The sequence below is a fragment of the Macaca nemestrina genome, chromosome 7, assembly GCF_043159975.1.
Source record: "Macaca nemestrina isolate mMacNem1 chromosome 7, mMacNem.hap1, whole genome shotgun sequence".
Classification (NCBI taxonomy): Eukaryota; Metazoa; Chordata; class Mammalia; order Primates; family Cercopithecidae; genus Macaca; species Macaca nemestrina.
Genome location: NC_092131.1, coordinates 16,578,173 through 16,597,236, shown reverse-complemented (window position 1 = coordinate 16,597,236; position 19,064 = coordinate 16,578,173). Strand labels below are relative to the sequence as shown.

The 19,064-nt window shown below is 51.8% G+C and overlaps 2 protein-coding genes across 6 annotated transcripts in view; both read right to left on the bottom strand.

Annotated features, from left to right (window-relative positions):
* Window positions 1-7,942, bottom strand: part of LOC105467553 (G protein-coupled receptor 68) — a 31,048-nt gene extending 23,106 nt beyond the window's left edge. The window contains exon 1 of the mRNA XM_011717234.2: window positions 7,869-7,942. The gene's annotated coding sequence lies outside the window, so the exon portion shown is untranslated. The remainder of the gene's footprint in view (window positions 1-7,868) is intronic.
* Window positions 7,943-14,972: 7,030 nt separating this feature from the next.
* The window catches only part of LOC105467551 (coiled-coil domain containing 88C), a 149,184-nt gene continuing 145,092 nt past the window's right edge, over window positions 14,973-19,064 (bottom strand). For all 5 annotated transcript variants that reach the window (XM_011717225.3, XM_071099712.1, XM_011717227.3 and 2 more), the window contains one exon: window positions 14,973-17,306. In XM_011717225.3, the coding sequence (XP_011715527.2) occupies window positions 16,278-17,306 (1,029 nt within the window). In that variant the 3' untranslated portion in view covers window positions 14,973-16,277. The remainder of the gene's footprint in view (window positions 17,307-19,064) is intronic.

The following is a 19,064-nucleotide window of genomic DNA, read 5'->3' as shown; positions in this document are numbered from 1 at the left end:
TTGGGCTGGGCTCCAGAGACATGGTCTGAAATTCACCACCCCCAGTGCCAGTGATGCTTGTATCCATTTCTTCTTTTCCAGTCACTTGTGGTTTTTCTTTTTATCTTGGCATCTGTAAAGGCAGAATCTCTACACAGAGCCTGAGGACAGCTCATTCACTGCATTTCCCCAATGTCAAACCCAGAGTGACACACTGCAGGTGTCCAGAAAATGGAGCCAAAGGAATGTGTGAAAGAGGCTCCTGCACCAGCAATGTGCTGTGCACTTTCTATCCACCTATCCAGATCCAGTCTCCATCCCCCTACTCTAAGGATGATGTCACCCGGCTCCCTGCCTTCCAGCGTCTGCTAGATTTGGGCGATAGGAAGCATTAACTGGAGATCAGAGGATGGGAGGAGAGTGAAGACCCGGGAGTATTTATCCACTCTGCCGGGGTCACTTCAGGTTGGCTGCCTCCCTTGGCTGAAGATGTCAGCTCAGCTCCTGTTGGAGTCCCTCTCCTGCACTTCTCTCTCCCTTCCTCCTGCAAGCCTAGGGCTAGTGAGCTCCCGAGGCATGCCAGTCCCACCGTGTGGCACCATCCCTTAGCCCTGTCCACACCTTTGTGTTAAATTTTTGTCAATTACCCTGCTTGAGGGTGCCATCTGCTTCTTGCTGAGTCTGACTGATACAGAAATGGATGCATCAGATACATCCTCACTGCAAACTCATACTAGTGGAAGAATGTGCATATATTTCAGAATGTGCACAGATGATCTACTTTCGAAAATTACTGTTTTTCCACTTCGTTCTTCCAATTAGCACAGCTGGTTAGCCTTAGCGGAAATCTCTCTTTATCCCCTAAACAACAGAATGAGTTCCTACTTCCTCCCTCGGTTCTAGCGCCAGCTCATCTCAATCCCTGCTCAGGCCCAAGCCTTCTCTTGCTGATCCACCCCTGTCCTGTGCTTCCCGTCACCATGAGCTTTCTAGAGCAGAGCATGTGGCTGCAGAATCAGGTCGGTAACTTTCCTTCTGGAAAATAATTGCCGATGCTGAGTCAAGTTTCAGGACAGTGTCAGGCAGAAAGTTTTCTTTCCTAAGAGTTCTTGTTTTTGGCAACAACCACACTCCAACAGGCTCGGGCCTGAGCTGATGAATGGGACAAACTGATGACCACCACAAAGTTGCGTCTGCTCCGATCCAGCTAATCCGAGGGCTCTCAGACAGACTGTGACTAATGGGGACATCTGAGGGCGGAACGTTCGAAGGCCAGGGAGGAACAAGTCTAGACGAAGTGTGAGCACACACATCTGGAGGGCTGGGGAGCCCATGTCACATTCCTGGCTGGACTTTGGACTCCAGGAGGAAGGCTTCAGGTTGGGCTTGCTCAGGCTGAGGCAGTTTGGGAGAGTGGGAGTGCAGGGGACTTGGGCATCTGAATGCCTGGGTTTGAATTGCACATCTGTTGCTTTTTAGCTCTGAGAGCTCTGGCAAGTTATGTAGCCTCCCTGGGCCTTGGTTTCTGCTTCTTTAAAATGGGGTTAATAGTGAAGACTGGTGTAAGAATCACATGTAAAGGTGCTGTCAAGAAATCTGGTTGAAGGCTGGGCATGGTGGCTCATGCCTATAATCTCAGTACCTTGGGAGGCTGAGATGGGAGGATCACTTGAGGCCAGGACTTCAAGAAGAGCTTGGGCAAGACTGTAGCCATAGCCATAGCAATAATCTGTCTCTATTTAAAAAAGAAGAAGAAGAAAAAAAGGAATGGAAATAAATGAATTAAATGGAAGTGTGGTTGACATAGAAACCAGGATACCAGCCTTGCCAGGTCCAAAAACAACAGGTTTTGCTGGGAAGGCACAAGAGGGGGCTTTGCTGACGGAAGGAGTGTGGCCCAGGCTGGGGCTATTCAGCTCTGTTTAGCCTCTGCCTTGGTTCTCTGCTTAGGGAGAACAAACCCAGTCCTGGCTCCTCCACTTATTGGCTATGTGACCATAAACAAGTGACATTCACCCTGTGCCTTAGTTTCCTGATACGTAAAATGGGAGTAATAATAGTACTGGACCAGGCACAATGGCTCATGCTTATAATTCCAGCACATTGGGAGGCCGAGGTGGGCAGATCACTTGAGGCCAGGAGTTCAAGACCAGCCTGGCCAACATGGTGAAACCCTGTCTCTACTAAAAAATAAAAAACTTAGCCAGGCATGGTGGTGCCCACTTGTAATCCCAGCTACTCGGGAGGCTGAGGCAGGACAATCGCTGAACCCAGGAGGTGGAGGTTGCAATGAGCCAAGATCGTGCCACTGCACTCCAGCCTGGGCAACAGAGCAAGACTCTGTCTCAAAAAACAAAAACAAAACAAAACAACAAAAAAACAGTACTGCACAGGCTTGTTGTATTAACTAAGTATAAAACTCTTAGAACTATGCCTGCCCCTAGTAATGCTCAGTTAATAAATGTTAAGCCATCCCTTCTTCCCCTGATGCCCATGGAAGGCTTATGTGTTCCAATCTCATTTAAGGGTGTAGGCTTCTTTGTGGCAGTGAGCTGGGTAATTGGTGATTACTTTTCTTTGATTTGCTACGTAAGATTTGCCTCCCGTGGGGTTCATATGACTTGGTGTGTGGATGCTGGGGGAGGACAGGGATGGATTTGAGTGGTATTTGGCACACAGAAACTTTTCCAGCCTTAACTGCCTGGGACCCCCTGAAGAAAACCATTGGCAGCTCTCCCTTCAGCCCTCTTGGATCATGGCTTAGGTTCCTATAATGGGGTGTGGATGGTGTGGGAGGGTGAGAAAGGGCTGAAATGAGAGAGTACTGGCAGAGAATTTGTAGCCTATACAGGGGCCTTACCTAGAAAACCTTGGAGAAAATTCTCCTCCTGATCTGGGCTTCAGGTCTTCTTGGCCTGTTCCAGGCATCTTGAGGGCAATAACGGTGCCAGAGAGGCAGTGTAGCCTACAGGCCAGGAAGGTGCATCCGGGACCCCCACTGCCTAGGTTCAAATCCCAGCTCTGCCGCATGCCAAGTTATTTAACCCCTGTTCTTCATCTGTAAAATGACAATGATGGCACCTAACTCAGGGAGTGTTGTGTAATGTGCCCGGAGCAGTAAATGTCAGCTACTAGGAATATTCCACCAGCCAGTGTGTCCTGTGACTACGAGGGACAGCTCCTACTGTGGTAGGCAGAACAACAGCCCTCAAAGATGACTGTGGCCTTGGCTGGACACGGGGGCTCACACCTGTAATCCCAGCACTTTGGGAGGCCGAGACGTGTGGATCACTTGAGGTCAGGAGTTCGAGACCAGCCTGGCCAACATGACAAAATCCTGTCTCTACTAAAAAAAAAAAAAAAAAAAATTAGCTGGGTGTGGTGGTGCACGCCTGTAGTCTCAGCTACGTGGGAGGCTGAGGCATGAGAACCACTTGAACCTGGGAGGCGGAGGTTGCAGTGAGCCGAGATCATGCCATTGTATTCCAGCCTGGGCAACAGAGCAAGACTCTGTTAAAAAAAAAAAAAAAAAAGGTGACTGTGTTCTAATCCCTGGTACCTGTGAACATGTTACCTTACACATTAAATGGACTTTGCAAATGTGATAGAGATTTTGAGATGGGGAGATGATCCTGGGTTATCAATGTGGACCCAATGTCATCACAAGGGTGGAAGAGGGAGGCAGAAGAGAGAATTTGAGTGATGTAGAGAGGGGAGGGCTCCACCATCCATTGTCAGCTTTGAAGATGGGAGAGACCACAAGCCAAGAAATGCAGGCAGGCCTGAGATACTGAAAAAGACAAGGAAATGGAGTCTCCCCTGGACCTCCATAAAGGACCTGGCTGGCCCTGCCAACACCTTAGTTTTAGCCCTGTGAGACCCTATTCTGTCCTCTAGAATTCTAAAATAATGAATGTATGTTGTTTTAAGATACTAAGTCAGTTGGTGGTAATTTGTTCCACAGCAACAGGAAACTAATATAGCTGTTGAGACCCAACACAGTTGGTACCTGGAGGCTGGACCACGTGGAACCACTCCACAGTGTTTCCTGTGGGTGTCACCCACAGCCCCTGACCTCTGGAGGGGAACACACCAGACTATGGAACTGAATGCGCCCTAGGTATGCATATCACCAGCGATGTAATATTCTGGGGCAAGAGGGCTAAGGGTGGATCCGTTGGTTTAAAAAGGCCTCTGGAGAAGCTGGACCCCGGACCCCTGGCAGGGCCTTGAAAGATGGAGGGTTTGGATGAGGACAGGGAGGAGGGCAGGGAGAAGAAAGGCATAATTGGAAGGGGCCAGCAGGATCCAAGTCAGGGAGGCTCACTCAGTTATTCATTCATTATTCATTCATCAGCTCATTTAACACCTGTGCTCCAGGCTATGGGGCCAGGGTGAGGCGGGTGCCAGGACAGTGAGGTGAACAAGGAACAAGGTAAACCTAGTGATTGTTCTTTTTTTTTTTTTTTTTTTGAGATGGAGTTTTGCTCTTGTTGCCCAGACTGGAGTGCAACGGCACTATCTTGGCTCACCGCAACCTCTGCCTCCCAGGTTCAAGCAATTCTCCTGCCTCAGCCTCCGGAGTAGCTGGATTACAAGCATGCACCACCACGCCCAGCTAATTTTGTAGTTTTAGTAGAGACAGGGTTTCACCATGTTGGTCAGGCTGGTCTGTAACTCCTGACCTCAGGTGATTCGCCCACGTCAGCCTCCCAAAGTGCTGGGATTATAGCCATGAGCCACTGCGCCCGGCTCTAGTGGTTGTTCTTATGAAATTTATACTCAGGAGTGGAAGACAATATGCCATTGCAATGAAACATGGCAAGTATTACAGCAGGAGAGGTTTAGCTTGTGAAGGGACACATCAGGGTGGACTTCCTGGAAGAAGCAGCCCTTTAGTTGATAACAAGATTAACTGAAGGTTTCTTTTATATCACTCCAGGCACTGCCGGGCTCTCTGCACTTAGTGGGTGCTGACTGAAGGAGTCAGTGACTATTTTTGTTATTTACATCAGAGCCTTTTTTTTTTTGAGACGGAGTCTCGCTCTGTCACCCAGGCTGGAGTACAGTGGCATGATCTCCGCTCACTGCAAGCTCTGCCGCCTCCTGGGTTCACGCCATTCTCCTGCCTCAGCCTCCCTAGAAGCTGGGACTACAGGCACCCACCACCACGCCCGGCTAATTTTTTTGTATTTTTAGTAGAGACGGGGTTTCACCATGTTCGCCAGGATGGTCTCGATCTCCTGACCTCATGATCTGCCCACCTCGGCCTCCCAAAGTGCTGGGATTACAGGCGTGAGCCACCACGCCAGGCCTTTTTTTTTTTTTTTTTTTTTTTTTTTTTTTTGAGACGGAGTTTTGCTCTGTCACCCAGGCTGGAGTGCAGTGACGCGATCTCTGCTCACTACAACCTCCACCTCCTGGGTTCAAGCAGTTCTCCTGCCTCACCTCCCGAGTAGCTGGTATTACAGGCGTGCGCCACCACGCCTGGCTAACTTTTGTATTTTTAGTAGAGATGGGGTTTCACCATGTTTGGCCAGGCTGTTCTTGAACTCCTGACCTCAAGTGATCCCTGCGCCTTGGTCTCCCAAAGTGGGAGTAATCCCAAAGCTGGGATTACCGGTGTGAGCCACCATGCCCAACCCCAGTCCTTTCTGAATCTGTCTACTACACTAAGGAGAAAGCCTCATGTGGGTGCTAGTATGTCTTTAACACCACTCTCATTCTTGCTCATCTCCTTTTTTAGTCTAGAGAGCAGGCCTCAGGTATGTTCACAGGTGCTAAAGTTTAATAACACTGCTGCCTAGTTCCTTGCTTTTATTTGTTTTATTTGCCAAGTCCCTTGCTTTTATTTGTTTAATTACCTTCCTTTTGTGGGAAGGGGTACTGACTTTTCTATTTCTGGAAGTAGACTACAATTTCCTTTTTTTTTTTTTTTTTTTTGAGACGGAGTCTCGCTCTGTCGCCCAGGCTGGAGTGCAGTGGCGCGATCTCGGCTCACTGCAAGCTCCGCCTCCCGGGTTCACGCCATTCTCCTGCCTCAGCCTCCCGAGTAGCTGGGACTACAGGCGCCCACAACCGCGCCCGGCTAATTTTTTGTATTTTTAGTAGAGACGGGGTTTCACCGTGGTCTCGATCTCCTGACCTTGTGATCCGCCCGCCTTGGCCTCCCAAAGTGCTGGGATTACAGGCGTGAGCCACCGCGCCCGGCCATTACAATTTCCTTTTTAAAAATAATGTATTTGTGTAATAGAACCAAGAGTGGGATTTTCCCCCTTGTCCTGGAATTGACCACTGGGTCCAGGTCCTCTTTCGTGGTGGGGCCTGACTCTACTCCCTAATCAGGACTTCCACCAACAGCAGACCCCACCACCTCGCAGTCTCCACCCCACAACACACAGCCAGAACCGGGGCGGGGCGAGTAGGAACTGGGGTTAGAGGGAGAACACTTGGAGGCTCTGAGAGTCTCTGAGAGCTGGAAATGGGGCTACTTTGTTTAGAAGGTGGGTTACTATCTGCTCTCTCTCCTCAAGTCAGGAGCCCCAGGGCTCAATCGGAGGTAACAGAATTTGTACCACAGGGGCCTGGAAATGATGAACTCTGCCCAGGAAGTTGAGGAGCACAGATGGAATCTGAAAATAGTGATGGTAAGACATAAGTTTCGAGTTTCCGTTTTTTGAGTAGAGGTCCCGCGGTAATCCAGCTCCCATGGTAAAATATTCAAATGAAAACATTATGTATATAGTAGACATGGAACTTGAGGGCGCTGAGGTTTTTTGAAACTGATTAGAAGGGAAAACCAGAATGAACACAGCAAGAACAACATTCTGATAACAGCTATGATTGGAGGATAATGGGCAGGGAGGAGCCACACCTCGGGTGCCAAAGTAAAAAGCTCCTGGTCTGGAGGGCGGGAAGTCAGGGAAGCCTTCCTGGAAGAGGTGATTCTGGACTGAAACCCAAAAGCGACTAAGAGGGTATCCTAGGACTCCTCTCAGTGACTGGTGTGTATGATACAGAAGGAGCCCTTGAATGTTGATGGTGGGGGCTTAGGGCCTTCTCATTGGTCCAGGGGTGTATTGCTGGGGGCCACTTAGTTTGATTCTGATCATCTTGGGCAAGAAGGAGAAGCAGTGCAGACCTCCCACCGGTCACTCTGAATTACAGTCTGTTTCCCATGTAGAGTGTGAGTTACATGGGCAGTGAGCAGCTCCCTCCAGCTCAGACCAAAGCCCAGCAGAGTGCCTGTTTTGCTGAATAAATGAATGCGGGAATAGATGGAAGGACAAAACGAGGCAGTTAAACAAAATACTGTGTGAGAAGTATCTGGCACCAGGCGGACATTCAGTAAATATTAGTGTGCCCCTCCCTCTTCCTCTCGCCTCTCTCTTCTCTCTGGGCCAGGGTGGAATAGCATTTCCCCGGCTTTAAGGGATGCCACGGAGCCCAGACCTCCAGCCTGGGCCGGGGTCCTTGGATTCCTCCCACAGTGCTCCTTTCAGTGCCTCAGCTGCAGCTATGAAAGGTCATGTCCTCAGTGGGTCTGGACAGTGCTGGACTTTTGAGATGTGCCCCCACCCCAGGAGCCCTGGGCAAAGGAGCCCCTCTGGCCTGGCGTCCCCCCAAACACCACTCCATGACACCCTCAGGGTGGGAAGTCCCTGGGCCTCAAGAGCCCCATCCATTTGTATCCTTTCCTAACACAGAGACCTACCCCAGTCCTTCTCCTGCTCCACTTCCCCCAAACGCCTTTATCCCACAGATCGGATTTGAATCTTCCGCCCCGGTAGCTGGCGGGGAGCCGCCCTCGCTGAAGGTCAGCCGTTCCCCGGTGCGTCCCCGCGCTGCCGCCGCCGTCAGCCCTCGCCCTGGCCGCCCGGCGCACTCACCTCTGTCGGGTCCTGGGTGCAGGAAGCGCGGCCGCGGCTCAGCTGGGCCCGCGGGAGGGAGTGGCAGCGGGGACGGCGCCTGCGGGGCGTGGCGGGACCGGCGCGGCGCTCGCCGTGCGGGGTCCTCGAGCGGGAGGCGGAGGCTCCGCTGCCCACCCGACCACGGGACAGAGCACCTGCACCCCCCACCGGCCTGGGGAGGGTGCGGCTCCCAGGACAGCTCCTAGGGTACCTCCCTCCCCCAGGGGCTCGAGGGGCCCAGGTTTCCCTCCCTGCGGCCAGGCTGGCTGGGTCCCTGCCCCTATCTATTTGTGGTCTCTGGGGGGGAGGGGAGATGGAGAGCAGGTAGCTGGTTCTGCCTGTGCTCTCAGATGTGCCACGATGAACCCAATTTCGTGGGGCTGGGCCAAAACGCCCGAGCTTGGACAGGGGACATTTCTGCGCCTGACTTCGGGCTATGGACTCAGCCCGGTGGAGACCACTGTACCCCAAACAGATGGAGAGAGGACGGGCTTGCCCCCGGGCCTGGGGTCTATCATTCCGCTGGCGGACTCTTTCTGCTCTCTCTGGAGAAGGGCAAGGAGGGAGGGTGGAAGGTGAGGGAGAAGCCGGGACAGAGTTTCCCAGCCTCCAGACAAGCCCGAGTAGCCATTCTCTGTGCCCTGTGCGGGAAGACCACGTCTGTCAACCTAGGCTCTTCCAGAGCTGAGTTTGGGGGCAGCTGAGTCTTGAGGAGGCTGGGTTGTTCTCCTCTGAGCCTGCCACTGGGCCTGCCTCAGCAGACCTTCGTAATGGGATCCCTGTGACCATCCTGCACACCTGGTACCCCTCTCTCTGAGGCCTTTCCTGGGGCTGGCAGGGCAGAAATGAGAGGGAAATGGCCTAGGAGACAGCCAGAGGCTGGCATAGCTGCATGCACCTTAGGACGGTCAGCTCCGCAAAGCCTCCAGCTTCTCTTCTCTTCTCGTTCCTTCTTCTCCTTTAGTTACTTCTGCTCAATCATTCAGACTCTTTCCCCGCAGCCCATCCCTAAGAGGTGGTGCTCCCTGTGCCGAGCAGACCTGTGCTGGCTTGTGAAAGCACATCCGTGAATTTCCAGGAATTTTGCAAGCCCGTTGTTCAGCACAGCCATCATTAACAATTAACCTATGTAAACCTACCATCAGGTAACTTACATGAAAAGCAAAGGGAACACTCAAGACTCCCCACTTGCTAATTATTTTACTTTTACCCATGCTTTCAGGTTACACCTACTGTATCTGTATGGTGGTGATATGAGATCATGAGGTACATCTCTTTCTGGTGAAGGAAATCCCAAAATATTTCACGCCAAAATATGGCTCCCTGGTATAATGAGTATTTTGAATTCAACACCCTTAGAGATCAATAAACTGGAAAAAACTTTTCCCCATCTACAAAAAGAAAGGACTGAATCACCAAGGGCAACAGTTGTTCTTGTTCTCACCCCGTTACCTCGTCACTCGTTACAGCAAAGACAACTCAGAATGTAACCACATCTGAACAGACCCTTTTTCAAGACAGTGACTGTTTCCAAGGATCATATAAATTCCAAATAATTTTACAAGTTACTTGCTGTTCCCCATCCAATCATTCTCCCTAGTAATCACGTATAGCCCCTCAATAGAATTCTTCTCCCTCTCCCATAACCTGTTGTGCCAGGACCCAAGCCCCCATTCTGTCTGGAACCTCAAGACAGTATATAAGTTTCTGGACTTCACTGGAGTGGGTCTAGTCTTTATTCTGAAGGCTCTCGTGTATACCTGTTCAATTTGTCTGCCTTTTCTCCTGTTAATCTGCCTCATGTCAGTGATTTTGCAGGGAATGCTTAGGGGCCAAGAGCTTCCTTGGCCAGTTCCATGTTAAGTGATGTGTTCTGTGTTAAGTGATGTGTTCAGTGCTGGCAGCCTGACATTGGCCATGGTGAGAGTACTTATACCACAGAAACTGGTAAATGCTATAAACTTGGGCTTGATTTATGTTTTTTTATTGTCTAGTGTTTCTAGACTTAAGAATGATAGAGAAGATGTCTTGGGTGAATATTATGATGTACAAATTATATCTCAATTTTTAAAAAATTGAGGCCGGGTGCAGTGGCTGACACCTGTACAATCCCAGCACTTTGGGAGGCTGGGGCGGGTGGATCATGAGGTCAGGAGTTCAAGACCAGCCTGGCCAAAATGGTGAAACCCTGTCTCTACTAAAAATAGAAAAATTAGCCCAGTGTGGTGGCAGGCGCCTGTAATCCCAGCTACTCGGGAGGCTGAGGCAGAGAATTGCTTGAACCCAGGAGGCAGAGGTTGCAGTGAGCTGAGATTGTGCCACTGCACTCCAGCCTGGGTGACAGAGCGAGACTCCATCTCAAAAAAAAAAAAATTTAGATTTTTTAATTTCAAAGATTGAGATCAGTTCCGTGTTAAGTGATGTGTTCAGTGCTGGCAGCTTGACATTGGCCATGGTGAGTACTTATACCACATAAATTGGTAAATGTTATAAACTTGGGCTTGATTTATGTTTTTTTGATTGTCTAGTGTCTCTAGACTTAATAATAATAGAGAAGATGTCTTGGGTGAATATTATGGTATGTAAATTATATCTCAATTTTTTAAAAAGAGTGTTGCATCTGTAGCCATTATAATGGGAATGGTACAAAAAATTGAGGAAATATTTTCGGCATTCAGAAACTACCACTTGATTAAACAGTTACTCATGTTTTCAGTGAAGTTCTGACATACATCTTCGACTTGTTTCCCTTTCATCTTACATGTTAAAAGAAATTACCAACCACGTTTGTGTTGGAGCTACGCTCATTTGTTAGTTGCAAGCACAGGTTGGCTACAAATACACCCGTTTGGCAAAAAATCAATGAACTTTCTACAAGAATCAATTGGTTGTGTGGATTTTACAATAATTATTATTGTATGTTTTATTATTTGTAAATTGTTACTGATGATAAAGAGTCAAACTCTGGCCAGGTGTGGTGGCTCACGCCTGTAATCCCAAAACTTTGGGAGGCCAAGGTCGAGGGATCACTTGAGGTCAGGAGTTTGAGACCAGCCTGGGCAATGTAGCAAGACCCCGTCTCTACAAAAAATAAAAAATTAGCCAGGTGGCATGTGCCTGTAGTCCCAGCTACTCAGTAGGCTGAGGCAGGAGGATCACTTGAGGTTTCAGTGAGCCGTAGTCATACTACTGCACTCCAGCCTGAGGGACAGCGGAAGACCCTGTCTCAGAGGGAAAAAAAATATCCAGCTGCAACTTGGGTATTTCCCAGCCAAGAGGTCACACACCACACCAACGCAGAGGGTGGGGCCCTGGAACTCAGGAGGGGGCGTGATCCGGGGTGCTCTCTTAGCCACAGGGCCCCATGGTACTGCTGAAGGGGGCTGTGGCTTGGGATTGGCTGTGGAGGTGAGCAGGGTCTTAGCGTTGAAAGCAGCTGATAGAGTAACAGGACACAGGGGAGAGTGAGGGGAAGGCCAGCATCCTCTGGATGCGTATGGGGCAGGTGTGGGGAGGAGGGAATACAAAGAGGCCTCGCTTTGGAGAGGGAGGATGGTGAGCTGTGTTGGGTATGTTGAATTTGAGGTGTGTTTGGGACATGCAAGTTGGAAATCCAGATCTGGACTTTTGGAGGAGAGGCAGGGGCTGGAGATACAAGTTTGGGCCTTCTGGGAATAGGTGTTAATTAAAGTCATGGGTATGCCTGGGCTTGATGAAGTATGATCAGGGGGCTGGGTGTGCCTTGAGGGGAGCCTGTAGAGAGGACCTAGTCTGCAAAGGGCTGGGTGTGTGTATAGAGCACCTTCGACATAAGTAACTCCATCTTAAAAAAGACTCCATCTTACATTTAATACGGCACTTCGCCAACAGGGACCGCATGTTTTACCTGATCCATAAAGACTGCATCCAGCCAGATAACGACATAACCAAGCACACTCCTCCACTATCAGTCCTCACCAGAAAACTGTGGCCATAAAAGGAGCAAGACTTCAGCAGCTTGAAATGGCCATCTCAACTGACACCATCTTGCTGTCACTCGTGATAAGCACCCAGCATCTCCCACCGAAGGCTCTGCCCACATTAGTGACTCTGCTATTAACAGCCAAGATGCGGAAAAAACCAAAGTGTCCATCAACAGATGAATGAAGAAAATGTGGCACATATACACGGAGTACTACTCAGCCATAAAAAAGAATGAGATGCTGTCATTTGCAACATGGATGGAACCGGAGCTCATTATGTTAAGTGAAATAAGCCAGGCACAGAAAGAGCAACTTCATGTCCTTACCTATCTGAGGGCGCTGACAATGAAAACAACTGAACTCATGGAGGTTGAGAGTAGAAGGATGGTTACTAGAGGCTGGGCAGGGTAATGGGGTGGGAGCGGAGTGAGGATGGTTAATGGGAACAGACATATAGATAGAATAAGACCTAGTATTCACGCCTGTAATCCCAGCACTTTGGGAGGCTGAGGCGGGTGGATCACGAGGTCAGGAGATCGAGACCATCCTGGCTAACACGGTGAAACCCTGTCTCTACTAAAACTACAAAAAATTGGCCGGGCGAGTTGGCGGGCACCTGTAGTCCCAGCTACTTGGGAGGCTGAGGCAGGAGAATTGCTTGAACCCAGGAGGCGGAGCTTGCAGTGAGCTGAGATCACGGCATTGCACTCCAGCCTGGGCGACAGAGCGAGACTCTGCCTCAAAAAAAAAAAAAAAAAAAAAAAAAAGACCTAGTATTTGATAGCACAAGAGGATGACTACAGTCAAAAATAACTTATTGTACAATTAAAAATAACTAAAAGAGGCTGGGTGTGGTGGCTCACGCCTGTAATCTCAGAACTTTGGGAGGCCGATGTGGGCAGATCACCTGAAGTCAGGAGTTCGAGACCAGCCTGGCCAACATGGTGAAACCCCATCTCTACTAAAAATACAAAAATTAGCCAGGTGTGGTGGTGCACACCTGTAATCCAAGCTACTCGGGAGGCTGAGGCAGGAGAGTCACTTGAACCCAGGAGGCGGAGGACGCAGTGAGCTAAGACTGCGCCACTGCACTCCGGCCTGCACAACAAAAGCAAAACTGTCTCAAAAAAAAAAAAAAAAAAAAAAAAAGAGAAAGAAAAAGAAAAAAGAAAGAAACAGAGAAAGAAAGAAAGAAAGAAAGAGAAAGAAAGAAAAGAAAAGAAAGAGAAAAGAAAAGAAAAGAAAAAAGAAAAGAAAAACAGCGTCAATGAAAGTCTGACCTTGTTGAAAGACACACTGGTATGTGGACCTGGTTATGCCTGACCTCCCGCTGCTCACAAGTGTGGCCAGTGTGGAGGGGAGTGTTCTAAATAGGAAGGTCCCCTGAGTCAGGGCACCTCCTGAGAAATGACAACTAGGGCCGATAAGTTGCCTCTGGATTAGTGACCTTGGCAGGAGCTCTCTTGTGGAACCAATGGGACCAAAAGCCGGCTGGAGTGGATGGAAGAGTAAGGGGAGAGCCCGAGGCAGCCAGACCAGTCGGCTGGAGGGTGTGACCTAGGACAGAGACAACCGGCAGAGGGGAGGGGCCCAGATTCCCGCCCCACCCTCAGGTCCAGGATGTGACCTGTGAAATGTGGGATGTGAGGAAAGGAAGGGTCCAGCTCGAATCTCAGGCCCCTGAGGCTGCAGAGATGGTCCTGGGAACAGTGAAACTGGGCTGATGAGGGCAGCAGTCCCAGCCTGAAGGTCAAGAGACGCTGGGCTGGAGGTCACCTCCACAAGCGTTCCCCGCATAGGGAGGGTGGGGTCAGGCCTGAAGGGGGAATACACGACAGGGGAGTGGTGGAGGCAGAATCCAGGGCTCTGCCCGCAGCCCTGATGTCCCCGGGAGGGATGAATGAAGGGACAAAGGAGCAGGCAGCACAGATCTGTCCCAGAGGAACAGAGAAGCGTGCAGCAGAGGCTGAGGGTGCCAAGAAGTGCCTGGCCAGCTGTCAAATATTGCAAAGGCCACACAGGATGAAGACTGCGGGTGGCCGCCACTCAGTCTGGCTCAAAACAGCATGGATGGCAGTTTCTGCGGAGTGGCCAGATACAAGGACAGATTGCAGAGCCTCGGGGAGAACGGGCAAGGAGGGAAGAGGAGAGAGCCAAAAAATAGGTTTGTGGGAAGGAAGGAGACACTGAGGCAGCAGCTGGACAGAAAAACATCAGAAGAACCTTGGTCAGGCGTGGTCATTTTCATGCCTCCCCTTCCCTCTCTTCCTCCTCCCCACTATGCATCCGATTTCAGTATCTGCAGCCCCTAAGGTCCAAATTCCAGATCCAGTATTTACTGGTTGAGTAGCCTTGGGAAAATCACAAGGAGCCCCTGCAAGCTGAGGTCCTGTCACGACATGAGATGAACGCCATAGCAAAATGGGATTCTTCAATTATTTTTGAGATGAGGTCTTGCTCTGTCGCCCAGGCTGGGGTGCAGAGGCACAAGCCTGGCTCACTGCAGCCTCGACTGCCAGGGCTCAAGTGATCCTCCCACCTCAGCCTCCCTAGTGGCTGGGACTACAGGTGCGCACCACCACACCCTGCTATTTTATTATTTTTTTTTTTTTGAGACAGGGCCTCACTCTGTCTCCCAGGCTAGAGTGCAGTGGCACCATCACTGCTCTCTGCAGTCTCGACATCCCTGGGCTTAAAGCATCCTCTATCTTCAGCCTCCTGAGTAGCTGGGACTGCAGGTATATACCACCACGCCTGGCTAATTTTTGTCTTTTGTAGACAATGTCTTGCTATGTTGCTCCGACTGGTCTCCAGCCCATTCCATGCCCCCTGCGGTGGTGGGGACCCATTAGAAAAACAAATAAAACAGGATTCAATTTATGCGAACTTAAACACACCTGGGGAGGGGTGGAACGCTGTCACATGACAAGAAATCTTTGTCCTTCACATTTGTCTCTGGTTGCACGTGTAAAAGCTTCCCCCGCCTAGTGGCAAGGAAAGTGGTGGATTCCAACTGTGGAGGAAGGGTCCCCAGGGTGCAGAGGGAGGGGCACAGGGAGCCGCAAGTCCCCAGAGGCCCACCTGATGCTAACAACGTGCAGTGAGGAAAGCCAGAAGGCACTTCGGTTCCATTCCATTTTATTACAATCCTGTCCTTGAGTTCCAGAACGAACGGCTATTTAATACACAACCCCAAACACTCCTAAAATGGATCTTGTTAACATTCAAAAGTCTCCCATTTCTTTCTCAGTATATTAAATCAAAAGGGAAAAAAATCTTAAAAAAAAAAATCAATAGGTTTAGTTCACCCCAGGAAAAGCACCTTTACAACAGGAAACTAAATTGTCAGGAATCTGACCAAAGACACAAAGCAGCAGGTGAGAGTCCTGACAGAAGACAGGGACTCCCACTGGAGCATAAATAGATCCCCCCCCAAGTATACATATTTCACAGGAGTGTGTACATATATATGTCATATATTAAAAAAATTGGTTTCTATACCCAAAAAGTTACTCAGAAATAAATCAACACCCCATCTGAGACTGGGGAAGTCGGGTGCTGCAGCCAGGTTATACATCAAGCTTGCACCTCGCTCTGTGCGGGTGACCCCTCGGTGCACTGTGCACACTGGCCTGGAGGGGGCTGGATGGGGGCCTCTGTCCTGCCCCCCAATCCCCAGGCCTGGCAGATCCAGTGTTTGCAGAAAAGTGAGCCAGGGAAATCTAGGAAGGCAGGTAGCTGTGTGGTCCCCAAACCCCCTGGTGCAGAGCTCAGGAGCCAGCCAGCTGGAGGCTGGGGGCAAATGGCCAAGGCCACCACCAGCTGCCCTGCAGGCTGCCCTGGGTCCTGGGGTAAAGGGAAGTGCTTGGGAACCCAGGAATGGAACAGCAGCACTCTCACTTTTTACCAGCAGGCCTGCCTCTGGGGTCTGCCCAAGGCCCTGGAGACCTTAGTATTACCAGTCTGGGCTTCTCCTGGGACCCAGTGGCCTTTGGGAGAGGGAATGGGCTTTTCGACCCGCCAGGCCTGAGCCTCGTGAGCCTGTTGTGTGAGTGTGTGTATGCTTAATGGAGCTCAACACATTGCAAATGAGTGTTCTACTGGGACATACCGGAGACGCGTCTGCTTTGGGGGAAGTCAGTTTGTCATTGCATCCTAATTTGTCCCCGTGCTGACGTGGATTTGTTCCAAAGATATCAGCTGCTGGAAGCGGCAGACACAGAAGACACGTTACACACCTGGAAGCGTAATCCTCTTGGGACTTGGCACAGTGTTTCCATTCACAGAACAAACAGCAGAAATGCATGGGAACCCCTTTCCTCATTCCAAACCCTTTCCTGACACCGCAGGCAAGCAGGAGAAAAGGCCGTGAGAGTCAGAAGGCGTGTCAGTAGTTTTCAGGTTTGCAAGCTCAACCACGAGACAGTCACACGCAGCCGTACTCATACCACACGGTCTGCGGGTCCCCGCCTGGCTCCGGGGAGGCGGGAGTGCTCTTGGACATGCTCCCTCGACTGCAGTCCTCAGGGACCCGGCTGGGGTGGGGAGCCAAATCAGAAGACCGACCTGGGCTCTTGGCCGGGAGCCCCTCGCTGCCGCCCTGCCTCAGGACCCCGTCTCCCTCTGAGAGGCTGAGCCCCGCCCGGATGGGGGCGATGGTGGCCACCTCTCCCGAGTGTGGGGGCGCCTTGGGCTTGGTCCTGGCAGCTGGGGCTGCAGCAGGTGAGAAGTGTGGGAGCTGGGAGTTGCTGCCACTGCCAGCAACAGCAGTACCAGCACCTGCAGTGGCAATGGCGGGGGCTGTGGCAGACTGATGCAGGGGGGCCAGCCTTTCCTCCTTTGGGGGAGCCAGGGAGAAGCGCCTCGTGTCCAGCGGCCGGCTGCGGGGACCTGGGCCCTGACAAGAGCTGCCAGCCTTTCCCACAAGTGGGGTCCGCTCCCGGGCCAAGCTGTGGGAGCTGGGGGGTGCTGGGCTTGGCAGGGTGTGGCTGCCTGTCTCTCTGCCCCCTAAGGCCTCAGGAGCCCCCAGCTTCTGAGGGGACTCCTGTTTGCAGGCCTCTGGCCCGCTGGCCCGGAGAAGGTCAGCTGAGGCCAGGCTGAAGGCCCGGCTCAGGGAGGCACTGCGGCTGGCAGGTGCGTGGGAAGTTGGGGGCACCGGAGCCTGCCGGGGTCTGCCCAGAGACAGGCTCTGGGGAGGCAAAGCCTGTCTCGGGGCCACGCTGGGTGGGGCCTCGGCCTCAGTCAGTCTGAAGTTTGGCTTTACATACTGGCCGGGCTTCAGCGGCCTCCCCTCCAAAGTGGGGGTGGCCATCTTGACGGTGGGGGCCACAAAGCTGGTGGGCATCTTGGTCCCTTCTTTCTTGGCAGGTGGTCCTGGTTGGCCTCCGATGGCTGGGGGATCGCTGGCCTTTCGAAAGTAGTCACTCAGCAGGTCATCCCGGCAACTGGGAGTGTCCTATGGATAAGAGAGTGAAGGGTGGAGGTGGGCATGAGGGTTGGGCGAGTCCTCGAAGCCTCCTCCCACCCAGGATGCCCCCTGAGCAGCCCACATGGCTGAGACTGTAGTTCCTGCCTGCCTTTTCCAAGGCACATGTGCCACCCCCGCCACACACATCAGCCCTGGGACCGGACAGTGAGGGTGGATGAGGCAGCATGGGACTACCAGGAAAGAACTCCAGATTCCCCCCAGGCAGCCCCCTAACTTTACACAAATAAGGAAACAGACCCAGAGAGGGAAATGGCTTCCTACAAAGTGAGTTAGTTTCCCAGAAACCCCGACTACAGCTGACCGCTTTGGTCTGTCTGGTTTCCACCAAGCACAGCAGGAACTAGAACCCTGGCGGGTATGAGCAGGGCCTTCCTTCCCCGGTCACCCTGGGACATCGTAAGGACTTCACCTCGCGCCACCGAGAGCAAGAGGAACAAGAGCAGCTCCTGAAACGCCGGAACCTTCATTGCCACTCAGACCTCTCTGGGCCCGAGAAAGGGAAGAGAGAGGCAGAATGGGGGTGGGAGGGGGCGGGGGACAGAGAGGTACAAATGGAGTCTGTAAGTGTCCAGAAGGGGGAATGGTGGGGCTGCACAGGGAAATGAAGACACTGGGACGGCCCAGCCGCCACTCTGCTCCTGCTAAGCTGCCGCCCAGGCTCTGCTTCCCCTGCCCAGGGAGCAGCTGTCCTTTGCCACCACCTTGGGAACAGGCAGAGCCACGGGGCCAAGGGTCTATGGCCCCACTCAGGGAACTGCAGCCTTCTGCAAGCACAGCTTCTCCTGAGGTTGACATGGATGAAGAGGAAGAGAAGTGACTTCATGGGGGATGAGAGGCCGGCGGGTGTCAGCCAGAAGGTGGGTTGGTAGCTCAGGAGCCATCTGCACCTGCCAGCAACTCCTGTCCCACAGAAACATCTGGACATAGTGCCACTGGACAGAGATGCATCTGCTGTTTTATGCTAGTCTGATGCTACACATCTTGGGTGGGTGTCCAGTAAGACCCGTGATATCCACAGGTACCTTTCATCACCTGTGGGGCCACGTGCTGTTCTAGGAACCACATGTATAATTGCAAAGAAAGTCATTTAATTCTCAAAACGGCCCTGCAAGGTTGTCGGAAGGCTGTGTGAAGGCAAAGCAGCAGGCCATGGAGGTTTGGCAGGTCACACGTCCAGAGAGAGGCAGACCCAGATGAAAGCCTGCGGCTGCCTGGCTCAGAGCTGCTTTCCACTCCACCAGGCTCCTCCCTGCACACCTCAGAGCCGTGGACACCCACCCTCCTGGCCACACAGGGAGCCCCATCTTGCGACACTCCCTCCCTGCATCATCGACGCCCAGAGAGTGAGGGCGCGGTGGGCACACCGTCGTCATTTCCCTGGGACGGGAAGCCCCTGTGTACATTAGGGGCTTTGTGCGTCAGGGGTACCAGGAGGGAAGTCAGGTATGTCAGGGATGGGGGTTAAATATCCCAGGCAGAGAGAGGGGGCTGGCTCGCTGCATGCCAGGCATCCGCTTTCAACAGAAACTGCTACAGCCAGACTGTGTTGGTCTCACTGAAGCTAAAAATGGAAAGGTAACAGTACAGGGAATAGGAAATGGGGACTGTGAGGACGAGTCTGAGCTGAGCAGGGAGGGGCCCCACTCCTCGCTCAGGACCTGCCTGCCAACATCTCCAAAGGGAAAGGAAACCATCATAAGGGGCATATAACAAAAAAAGACTGAG